This window comes from Myzus persicae, unplaced genomic scaffold (genome assembly GCF_001856785.1).
Source record: "Myzus persicae strain clone G006 unplaced genomic scaffold, MPER_G0061.0, whole genome shotgun sequence".
In the NCBI taxonomy this organism is placed as follows: Eukaryota; Metazoa; Arthropoda; class Insecta; order Hemiptera; family Aphididae; genus Myzus; species Myzus persicae.
This window is the reverse complement of record NW_019104409.1, coordinates 47,936-59,396: the sequence shown is the minus strand read 5'-3', so window position 1 is coordinate 59,396 and position 11,461 is coordinate 47,936. Positions and strand designations below refer to the sequence as shown.

Sequence of the window (11,461 nt, the reverse complement as noted above, 5' to 3'; positions counted from 1 at the left end):
ATTACTACTTTTTAGATTTAACATAAAGGTATTCAGTGCCCAATGCATCACATTTACCGTACATCGACTATACCAACCATAGTTTGTAAAATTCCCAGTTAAATCTTTTCTCTGAATACTGTCGAGCACGAAATTAATAATTAATATTTTATGTAGGTATTCATTTTGAGTGCATTGGTTAGGTACATTTTAAGCTATTCGAGATTATTTAAAATTTCCTTATTTAATTTCCGATAGATATTCCATAATCAGCAGAGCGACTTTCCCAGCTTTATAAAATAATTTGATGTTTGATGTACGACGGCGTCACTATAATTCGCGGTTCGACCACAAGCAGACGGCATAGTAATATTCATATATTTCTCAACATTTATATAAACTAAAAATAAAAATTGTTGAATTTTGCGGGACATAAGAACTCCCGTGTACTGTACTAGTGTAGTATGACTAGTATGTACAACACCATTTATATATCTATTTAATTGTATAAATATGTTATTATTCTGCGACCTGGATATTCCGTTGTCGTTTGTGCTATAAGCGTATTTGTTTGTGTGGCGAGCTCGGGAACAAAAAATATGCCCCTACTTTACCCGGGTTGCAAATTGTCTATGATAATAAATTTTTATTTTGAGACTAAAAAGTAAAATATGTAAGCCCTTAAAGAATAGGTTATCAAACTTACGTATACTCTTTGTATATCGACTGTTCGGGGAATATGTAGCTGCAAGGACATAATCTTGAGTGCAGACGCCATATCGAGGAACTTCTTTCTTCATCTAAACCCGAACTGAAAAAATCGAGATTTTTTATAAAAATTACTTGAGTATAATGAAATATGTTAGCAAATGTTTATTGTTGCCTTACACATTTCTCTTTTGTTCAATGAAATTATTATAATTGTGAATCGTCTCCGACGAGTGATGACGATCGGCTTTTGCCATAGATGATAGATATAATATAATATGTTGTTATCAGTTTTCGAGTTTTTGAATTCTTTGGATGATACGATACATTTTTTATTTCAGATTCCGAAACATAATATTATTCGGAGTGTTTAAATCTAAACAATTCAGAACACGGAACTCTGCGTATAGGCCATTATACACTATACTGTCGCGCGAGTCCATTTTTTTGTCCGGCATCTCATAATATTGTTTTTAGTCTAAACGATTAAACTATAACTTAATATAAAACTCTAGAAGTGTTAAGACACGAACAAATTCAAAATTAGGGTTTGAAATGTACAGAATGTTGGGCTTTCCTAAGGACTATCGATAACTGACCTTACAAGTACATTTTCCTTAGAGACTTTAAGCACAATAAATAGTCTTCTAGACCAATTTAACCGGTGTTATTGCAACAAAGCCACTAAACTTGGCAGAAATATATCCACCGTATGTATACCTATACACTGGGGAATATCAGGTAATAAAATATTTGACGAACCAGCCTCAATTGTCATTTTCAATACGTACACCTCTCCAATTAAATAAATATCAATGAGACCATAAAAAATAAACGTAAAGCATCTGTAGCAAACTAGTAACTACAAACAGAATACCTAACTTGATGAAATTACAACAGCAACTGAAGGTAACTGGTAAGGAGAAACCAGAGTTTATAGGTTCTTCAAATGCACCATTTTTTAAGTTGAAGTGCGTTGGTACTTGGCCATTACGTTCAGGCGTATAACGTATTATAGTCAATAGTCGTGACGAAATAAATCGTGTTTATTAATTTTTATTAATTTTGTGGTGATTATTGAAGATATATTATAACGGATACTATCTGCTGGTATGAAAATTATACAGCTGGAGGGATATAACTATGTAAGTCATTGACATACCGTCTGTAGGTAAACATCAGTATACATTACAATATGTCGATATATTATTATGAAATTTATTTAGGAAGTAGATATATTATCTTAAATTATGGTAAACTTATTGATATTGAACTTATGGATGCGGCATATTGTAAGATCTATAAAGATTAAGATTTTCAAGGAAATAAATAAGGAGATTATCGATACATATCGGGTCAATTTTGAGTGTTTAAGAAGTTACACGTGCAATATACAAGCGATGCTTGCCTGTATCAGACTCGGACTTTGATACGAGTCGCAGTGGCGAATTTAAGGCCCCCCCCCCTTGGCATAAGTTTGGTTTTATTTATTCAATAGTGTTTATTTTAATTTTTACAATCTTATTCTTTATATTGTTTCGTTCAAATACATTACATAAGAAATTCTCCCAAACACATTACTTTTATTTGGAAGACATGACAGTTAATACAGATGGAAATATACATTCAAAATGTAACGGACTTCTTCATTAAATTGACTTTTGAATTTATTTGGCCTTCGAAGTAGCAGTAGAAATATTGTCCTCGACTTTGCCAATATCTCGTAAATTACAAGACTCTGGTTTGGATTTGACTAAATGTATTGAAATCATACAGACTGTACTAGATGTTCTTAAAAACAAATAACAAAATGCAACATTTAATAACATTTTTAATCGAGCCGTATCAAAAGCCGAAAATTTAAATATTGAAGTTAAGACACCACGAATATGCAAACGACAAATAAATCGATCAAACAACATTACTTCAAGTCCTGAAGAATATTTTAAAATAATGGTATACTAGACAGTTTTGGATAATTTCATAACATCTATTCAATCCATGTTTTTAGACAACCAAAGTTCAATATTATTTAAAATCCAACAACTGATACCAGTGATACCTTAGGTATATTTACATAATAAATCTGAAGAACATATTATAGAAGGACAGAAGGTGCCACTTTTTATGAAACAGATTTGCCGGGATCCAAAGACGAATTAAAAGGTAAAAACAATTATTATGATTAATCACTGACAACTTTTTAAAATAAATTATTAATGTATAATTACAATTTACAGGTGAAATTGCATTGTGGCAGCTGCATAGGCGCAAATAGAGTGGGGCTTGGGGGGCTAAGCCCCCCCAATATTTACTCTAATATTAAAATTTAATGTCCCTATTAATAATCAAATGTTGTTTTCGATTACTAACTATGACTATAAAAGTGTAGAATATGGTTAATATATTTTTTTTTACATTTTAATTATAGATTAATTGATTTATGAAACATTGAGAACATAAATATCGCGCGATATTTCGAAAACAGTCATGTGCAAATGTGCAATGTGCATCATGACTTTATCGGTCATAGAAGTATTTATTTTTATAAACACTAAATCTAATATTAATTTATAATGTATTTATATTAATAAATTGTGCTAAACAATGTTATTGAATGTTTGAATCTACTTTTTATTTACCGTATACTTTTGAAAATTAATTTGTAAATAATAACGTTTAGGATTTATTCGGTGTTTCCAAAAATTCTTTAAGATCAGAAATGATGGTTATCGAAAATGTCTTGAAAATTAATGTTGATTTGGAAGTTCTGCAAAATCACTTAAACTCATTGAATAGCNTGAATCTACTTTTTATTTACCGTATACTTTTGAAAATTAATTTGTAAATAATAACTTTTAGGATTTATTCGGTGTTTCCAAAGATTCTTTAAGATCAGAAATGATGGTTATCAAAAATGTCTTGAAAGTTAATGTTGATTTGGAAGTTCTGCAAAATCACTTAACTCATTGAATAGCAAACAAATCTTTCCAAATTATTATAAATTATTTAATGTAGCAATAACTTTGCCAATCAATTCCGCTACTTGTGAAAGGTCATTTTCCGCAATGAGGAGGTTGAAAACATGGATGTGATCAACGATTCTCTAAGAAAGATTTAGCAGTTTAGGGATAATTAATATTGAAAAAGACATCAATATTGATAGCGTCTCAGTTTTAAATGACTTTGCCAAATCCAACAGAAGAATCAATTTAATATTGTAACCAATTATCTAGTTAATAATAAATATAATATTATGTGCCTTAATAAGTAATAATTTTATACTCGTAGCTAATAAAAAAAAAAATAGTTATATTTTTATTTGGTGTGACGTGTGAAAGGGGGGGGGGATTTTTGTTGAATATATTAAAGGGCTTGAGCCCCCACCAATGTAATTTCCTATTTGCGCCTTTGGGCAGCTGTATTGGACTCAACAACTTGTAAAAAAGACAAACACATTTACTGCCATACATGCATTTAAAGAAACTGAAGATGGGTATTTTCCAAACATTCGTCAACTTTTACTCATTTTAGCAATATTACCAGTAACAACATCAACTGCAAGTGATCGGTCTTTCTCAACGCTAAAACGCATAAAAACATACTTGAGAACAACAATGGGGGGGGGACCATTTAAACGGGTTAGCTTAACATCCATAAACAAATTGATGTACAACCTGAAGAAGTATTAGACATGTTTTTAAAATCTAATCCTAGAAAATTACAATTATCTTGATCGTTATTAATTTCTTACAATATTATTATAATTTAAATATAATATTTAATAAATAAAAAAAATAAGAATTTAAGATTTGTGTTTTGGACTATGCCCCCCCCCCCCAACACACAAAAAAAATTAAATCCTGGATCCGTCAGTCGTCACTGACGAGTCGGTAAGTAAGTAGTAACCATATTGGTACGTATAAAATTATTTTTCATGATAATTTTGAATCTTTATAGATCTTGGGGACATTGTACAAAATTCTGTGCCGTAGCTAACACAAGTACTCAACTAAATACTAATATAATTGTTAAAATAAAAAAACATATTTACATAGGTTATAAGTATTATCTATTCCCTTTTCTTTGTTGTTTCTTTGTCGCTCGAAAGTTTTTGTGCAAGTGCGAACCGTCGTTTTGTTCTTCGTTATGTTGGCCTAAAAAGTAAAAGTACGTTTATCTACTGTTTAGTGAAGGTAGGAATGTCGTATCCACATCATAGACTAGGTATACAGTTGTAACACAAGAAATATACTATGGAGTCATGAGCGCCCATAGGTAACATTTTAGTGGGGGTCAAAATAAAAAATTTTGGTAATAAGGTAATATTGTGGTAATATTTATTGAGCTACAAGTTCATAATATTTTTTTCCAGGGGGGGGGGGCAAGTGCCCTGTATGGAGTTGTAATATGAGGTACCTAATATAGACTACAGAGACTCCGTTACATTTATACACACTAAACACACTATCCTATTTTTTACCTGTTCAAAACTTTAATAGGTCAATGCATTTATGCATACATCGCCCGTGTTCTTGTAGTTGAGACAAGTGTTTCTTTAATCTATTACCATATTGACTGAAGATTATCATTTATAATATTATTGTTCTATGATATTATATTGTTTAATATCAAGAATAATATTTTTTTATCTACTATCAAGAAAGTAAATACTTTGATAATAGCCATCAAGAATTGATATTTGACAAGGATATCCCAGGTACAATATAAATGATTATAGTACCTACTATTTACTATAGTTATAACTAGGACATTGGACAACTACTCTTAACTACATTGAATTCATCACAATATTATTCATTACTTATTAGTTATTATAGGTACTATGTACATAGTTACACATTTAACACATACATATTGTTCATTTAATTTATATTATCTTCTTACATTATTTAGTTTACCACTGTTCAAGTCTCCGTTTGTGTTTTTTCAAATATGAATGAAAATAATGTTTATGGTAAATCGTTTAAAACATACTTAAGTGATACTGATAGTTCTTCAACCCATTCATCATGTGAATGTAATGATGTCAACTCTAATGTGTAAGAAAATATATTTATCATAAAAATAAAATTGAATATCTATTATATGATATTTATTGTTACTCAAGTTCGGATTTTGAATGGGAAAATGAAATAAATGACCAGGGAGAGCTATTTTATGTTAAATGTTCACCTCGAAAACAGACTAAATATACCAAACATAATATTGTTGAATCGAATGATGCACCAAAAAAAACCAAAACCACTGCAGGAAAATTGGTTAAGCTTCTGAAGCGCAAGAAAAGAGGCAGAGACAGAAATGATGGTTCTAAACATACTGGAAATTCTAATAAAGTCACTTTCTTGGACACTCAAGTATGAACCTTAGCTCTTAGATAAAATAAAGATATGTGAATGTATGTATTATTTTATATCTTAATTCATAGGAAGGCGAGGTGAGAGAAGTCACTGTTGAAGTTGAGAATGATAGTTATAGTAATCTTGGAAGGAGAGCTACGTTGACCGAAAAGCTATTAGGCTTATCAACAACAGTTTTTGAAGATGGTTCGCGTATTATGGTAGCATCAATTATTCCAAATACTCCTGTCGATAACCAGCGATCTATAAAAATAGGTATTATTGTAATTTGGTACATATTTGAGTAAAAAATGTACCATTTTATCATATTATATTATGCATAGGAGATTGGCTTAAAATTATCAATGGTGAAATTGTCACGGCTAAAACTTTGGATCAAATTCTATCAAACATAACTCCACCAACTACTGTAATGTTATATGAAGTGTAATTCTAAATAATTATAATAAGCTCAATGATCTAATTTATCATACCATTAGGTTATGTTAGTTGTTCAAAGGGTGGCTGTTAGCTTAGTTGGCGTTGACAAACACAATAACCAACAGTTATCAAGTTATTTATCTTTGAAGACTATTAATGATGAATTTGTATTGGAACTTGCTAAATATCCTGTGGCTGCCATGTACCTGAAATCTGAAAATTCAAATGCTATTTATATGTACCCTGGTCCATCATCTATATTCAATCAAATTAAAGGAGCTTTTCAAACCATTAGCCATATTGTTCCACAAATCGTCAAAAACCAGACTAGAAGGTATAACAAAAAATTTAAAATTCCAACAATAACACATGTTTTAATTTGTATTATTTAATATTATAGTATATCAATGATATGTGATGATCAGCTAGTTCACTCAATATTTTTGTTTGAAGGACAAGGAACATTTATTTTTATTGCTCCAGATTCAAAGTAAATACTTAATGAAATGAATACTCACAACATATTTTAATATTTATAAATTAATTATGTTTGATTAGATTAAATTTAACCTATGCTGATTGGATGGCTTCTAACATAGTTAGAAATTTATGTTTCTGCTATGAAAATTTAAATAGGTATTTTTTTTTATCTACCCATACTCTTAAGTTCATTTGATTTTACTAAGTATAGAGTACATTAATTTTTTTTGTATTTTAGTTGCTTTTCAAATGAAGATAATCATTGTTCATTAGATAAATACTTTACAATTATCTTCTCGGAGTTATATGATATCAATATGTTTCATAATATAGAAAATTCTCATGAGTTTGAAAAATATTTACCTGCCTCTAAGAGTATTCCTTTGCCAAGAAGTATTCAAGTAAATATAAACTTTTTTTTATATCTGAATATGTCTTTTTTATTATTTATTTTTAGATGGAACTCGATGATATATTAAACGAATTTGAGGCGAATTATGTAGTATGTATATTTTATACACAGTTAATTATTTAAGATATATTTATTTTTGTGATTTTTTATCTAAACTAGTGTGAAGACACCAGGGAACCAAGACCGTACTTGATCATTGGTACATCAATTTATTATAAGGTAATTCATTAGGACATTAAAATTGCATTAGTTTAACTATCATACTTCATCATAGGAATACTTGTTGTCGTCTCACTTGAATTATGAAGATCATTTAGATATTCACATGTTTTGCTTACAAAATGGATTGTTTCATCTACTTAACTCAGAATATCTAGAACGTTTAATAATATTTCAAAGAGTATATCCTTCATCAATTAGATCAAACAGTACATTTGTTGGCTCTGTGTATACACTGCCAAAAGCTAAATGGTATTTGTTAATAGTCGGACGTGGAAATAATCTTATGGCGACACTTCTTGAAGTTGGTCCTTGTTGTTCAAAGTAAAAATTTTTATTGTTTTGGTACATTTAAGGTTGTATTGTATTTTTGTTTTTGATGTAGAAATGAAGTATTTGATGGACCCAATGTGGAATATGTGGAAGAGGCTGAAGATACATTAGAAAGTGTTCTTAATATGAATGTTGATGAAGTTGCAGAAAAATGGTACTATATAATTCTATATAATACAGTATTGCAATAACATTCAACCCCTTCATTAGTCTATCTATGGTTAAAATAACTGCTACAAATACGCAGTCGTATAACTTGCATTTAGTGACATGTGCTAAATAAATAACATTTTACCCTTGTACACTCTAAGCTAATGAGTAATGACTCCCCAAAATTCTATTTGGCCAGAATTGTTAAATAACAGTATAATACGCCATGGCAATAAATAACAAAATTTTACTTTGCCTCATCTAAATTACAATTTGTCTTATATAATACGTTCATAAACCACTGAGTCCATTTTGAATTCTGAAATTTTCAGGAATGCTACATAGTAATATACTGTAAGCGATTAATGGTGGGTTAAAGTTTTGGACAATAATATAATTTGGTTTAAATTGTAAACCTTAGGACTTAAAGCTATAAAACAACATTAATAGCCTATGAGTTCCAACATTAGTCATACATTTATAATAAGCAATATCATAATTGTTGACAACATATAAGTATTGGAAAATTCAAACTTTTTTTAAAATAAGACTACAAACATCAGTGATAATAAAAATCTAAATCTGAGTTAGAACAATATAACTTCAATATGTAACCCCCAGTTGTAACGGTTTTAATAAATAAATATACATAATGTCCTAATAATTTATATTTATTTTGTAGGATTGAAGGCAATATAATGCAAATATACCAAACAGAATCATTAAAAAATGCAGGATTAAACATACTTGCAAATAATAAGCAGTCGAATGGTAATATATTATTTTTAATTTTTGATTTAGGTTATAATAAATAAATGAAAATTTTAGGTTTGCAATTAAAAAAACCAGAAATAATTTCTATATTAAAACACAAAAATGACATTACATCAAATTCACAGTCATTTAATGGTAAGTATACAACACAGATTAATTGAAACATCATATTGAATCAGTTATTCAAAATTATTTTTAAACAGATTCTAGGCAGTTGGATTCATGCTCAGAAACAAGTTTAACAAGTAGTGGAGCGCCAAGCACAGAAGACAGCATGTATGTGCAAGGTCCAGTGTTTGGTCGTCGAGCTGAACGTATGATGAAGGCTTCATCAATTGAGTGGTCTGATAATTCTGAAGATGAATATACCGTTTCAGTAATATTATAAATGTTTTTAATAGTGAATACCGAATACTCAAAATATTAATAAGTATTTTTTTTTTTTAATTGTAGGATGGCTCACGGTCAATAGATATGACCGATGTTATAAAGAATTTGCCAGTATTACCAAATAAGTAAATGGTTTAAATTATTGATTGATTAATAATTAATTCAATTAAATATAAAAATAATTTTCAGATTCGGTTTAGGTAAATTAAGTATGCTGTTTCGTTATCTTGACATTAACTGTCACACTGGTGTTATGCTATGTTCACCATCAATATATAATGAACATAATTTAAAAACCAAAGACATATTTAAAAATATTGATGAAAAATTTAATTCAAGTGTTACTGTAATACGAAATTTATTCGAAGATTCAAATCAGGTATAAATGCTAAAAAAATTAATTTATTAAAATCTTAATTCTTCTGTTTGTGTTTGTCACTGATCTCCTAAACGGTGTTGATGAAATTATTTGTGTTTGAGTGGTTTCCTGGATGGTTTTTTAGACAAGTAAATTATTTTTTGTTTATAAATAGTTGCTATTTGTTACAACTTAAAAAGATAATACCAGAATAATGAAGAGAAATAAGTTATTTTTTTGTACATAAATGGTTACCATTAATTATTCGAGCAGATGAGGTAAAAATTGCATTAATATGTTGAGTTTGTTAGAAAGAAATTATATTTTAAAACAAATATGAGGGTTAAATGTATGTTTGTAGCTCATATAGGTGTACTCGAAAACTACTTAGCCGATTTTGTGAACATTTCTTATTGTTTTTGGAGATATCAGGAAAGTTTAGAGAGCAGTTTGATTGAACCATGTTCGATTTATACCCAGTGCCATATCTAATCCGCCACAGGTGAATTGTCTAAGTTGAATTAGCTCACAAATCAAGGTATAGCAAAACCAAGATACATCTACATAGCCACTATGTTTTATATTCTTTGACGTCCAGTCTAGCTATAAATGGATGTTGGTTCATCCAAAATTATTACTCAAAAACTACTGGAAAATTTACAATAAGAGTTATACATCATTAGATTTCTGTAGACTTGAATAATGTTTATAGCTTATTTTTTCAACTCCTATAGTTAGCTTAAGGGTAACTCACGCATGATTTTCCATTGTTCCTGAACCAACACTTTTTTTTTGTTTATCTAAATGGATGCCATTCGTTACATTTTATATTACTATTTATAATTAGAAGAAAGTGTATGGTATATACATTTTTTTACAAATATATTTATAAAAAAATTAAATCTTTGGCAAGGGCAACGTCTGGCGGGACACCTAGTTTGTTAAGAATTATAATCATTTCAAATTATGTTTTAGGATGAAAATGAAATAAATGAGATAGGAGTTTTATTTCAAATAACTACATCAAACACAGATTCTCCAAAAAAATCATCCACCATAACATTCTGGGTCACAGGGTGAGTATTTTATTTAAGATAATTATTTAAGAACATATTTAAGAATATATTAATATTTTTAGGAGATTATTCAAAGAACCAAATAAACGAGAGTTATATGTTTGTTATGAAGATGGGGTACCTCAAAATATGGTTGAAATTGCATTTAAGTTGGGTACAAATTATGCAACTGGATAAAAACAAATTAACATAAATAATATATATTTAAATTAGTTTTAAATTTTTAACTATAAAATAATTTGTAAATCATGTCAACATTTGAACTTTAAATGATAATAAAAAAATTGTTTAATATTTTTCAAAAGCTAATGTAACATTATATCAGGAACCTTATATTAAATTTTCAAGCTTTTTGACCCAACAAATACAATTTTATTAACATATACGGAAAAAAAATTGAAAGATTGAAAACTGAAAACGTCAGTTAACAGCTCAAAACAATTCAAAATATTTTGAATATTATATCAAGTATAGGAAAAAATAATTTTTTTTATGAATTTCTAACTTAAAATAATTTGAAAATTTTCGTGATTTTTACATATTTTGTTGAAATTTGAAAATCAGACTCTCATAAAAAGTATTGCAGACAGCTCAACTTTTTCATTAATTTCCACCAACAACTTACAGGGCATCTTGTATTACAATTTCAAGTTTTCCGACTGAGCCAACATTTTTTTATTGACTTTAATTTTTAAAAATGGTATTAAAATCGAAAATTTCAGAGCCTATCAATAGCTCAACGTAAGTCAAATTATTTTGACGTTTCAATGGTGTATACAAA

At 28.8% G+C, this 11,461-nt stretch overlaps 1 protein-coding gene and 1 long non-coding RNA gene across 4 annotated transcripts; one reads left to right on the top strand and one right to left on the bottom strand.

Annotated features, from left to right (window-relative positions):
* Positions 1-685: 685 nt before the first annotated feature.
* On the bottom strand, positions 686-5,269 carry LOC111041953. Its single transcript, XR_002605382.1, has 3 exons — positions 5,171-5,269; positions 4,742-4,844; positions 686-790 (listed from the first exon to the last, which is right to left on the bottom strand). It is a non-coding gene; the product is annotated as an uncharacterized LOC111041953 (long non-coding RNA).
* A 26-nt stretch (positions 5,270-5,295) lies between these two features.
* Positions 5,296-10,937, top strand: LOC111041952 (protein inturned). Of its 3 annotated transcripts, none has more exons than XM_022326412.1 (20): positions 5,296-5,407; positions 5,605-5,750; positions 5,819-6,065; positions 6,137-6,323; positions 6,392-6,477; positions 6,548-6,822; positions 6,889-6,978; positions 7,047-7,124; positions 7,207-7,369; positions 7,426-7,470; positions 7,540-7,599; positions 7,655-7,923; positions 7,985-8,086; positions 8,765-8,853; positions 8,911-8,991; positions 9,060-9,232; positions 9,310-9,371; positions 9,436-9,625; positions 10,580-10,680; positions 10,743-10,937. In XM_022326412.1, exons 2-20 carry the CDS (start codon positions 5,644-5,646, stop codon positions 10,855-10,857), a joined length of 2,520 nt encoding a protein of 839 aa, XP_022182104.1. In that variant the 5' UTR covers positions 5,296-5,407; positions 5,605-5,643; the 3' UTR covers positions 10,858-10,937. The 3 variants fall into 3 exon arrangements, with proteins under 3 accessions (XP_022182104.1, XP_022182102.1, XP_022182101.1); XM_022326410.1 differs by lacking the exon at positions 5,296-5,407 and adding an exon at positions 5,414-5,528; XM_022326409.1 differs by lacking the exon at positions 5,296-5,407 and having other exon boundaries at positions 5,427-5,750.
* The last annotated feature ends 524 nt before the right edge of the window (positions 10,938-11,461 follow it).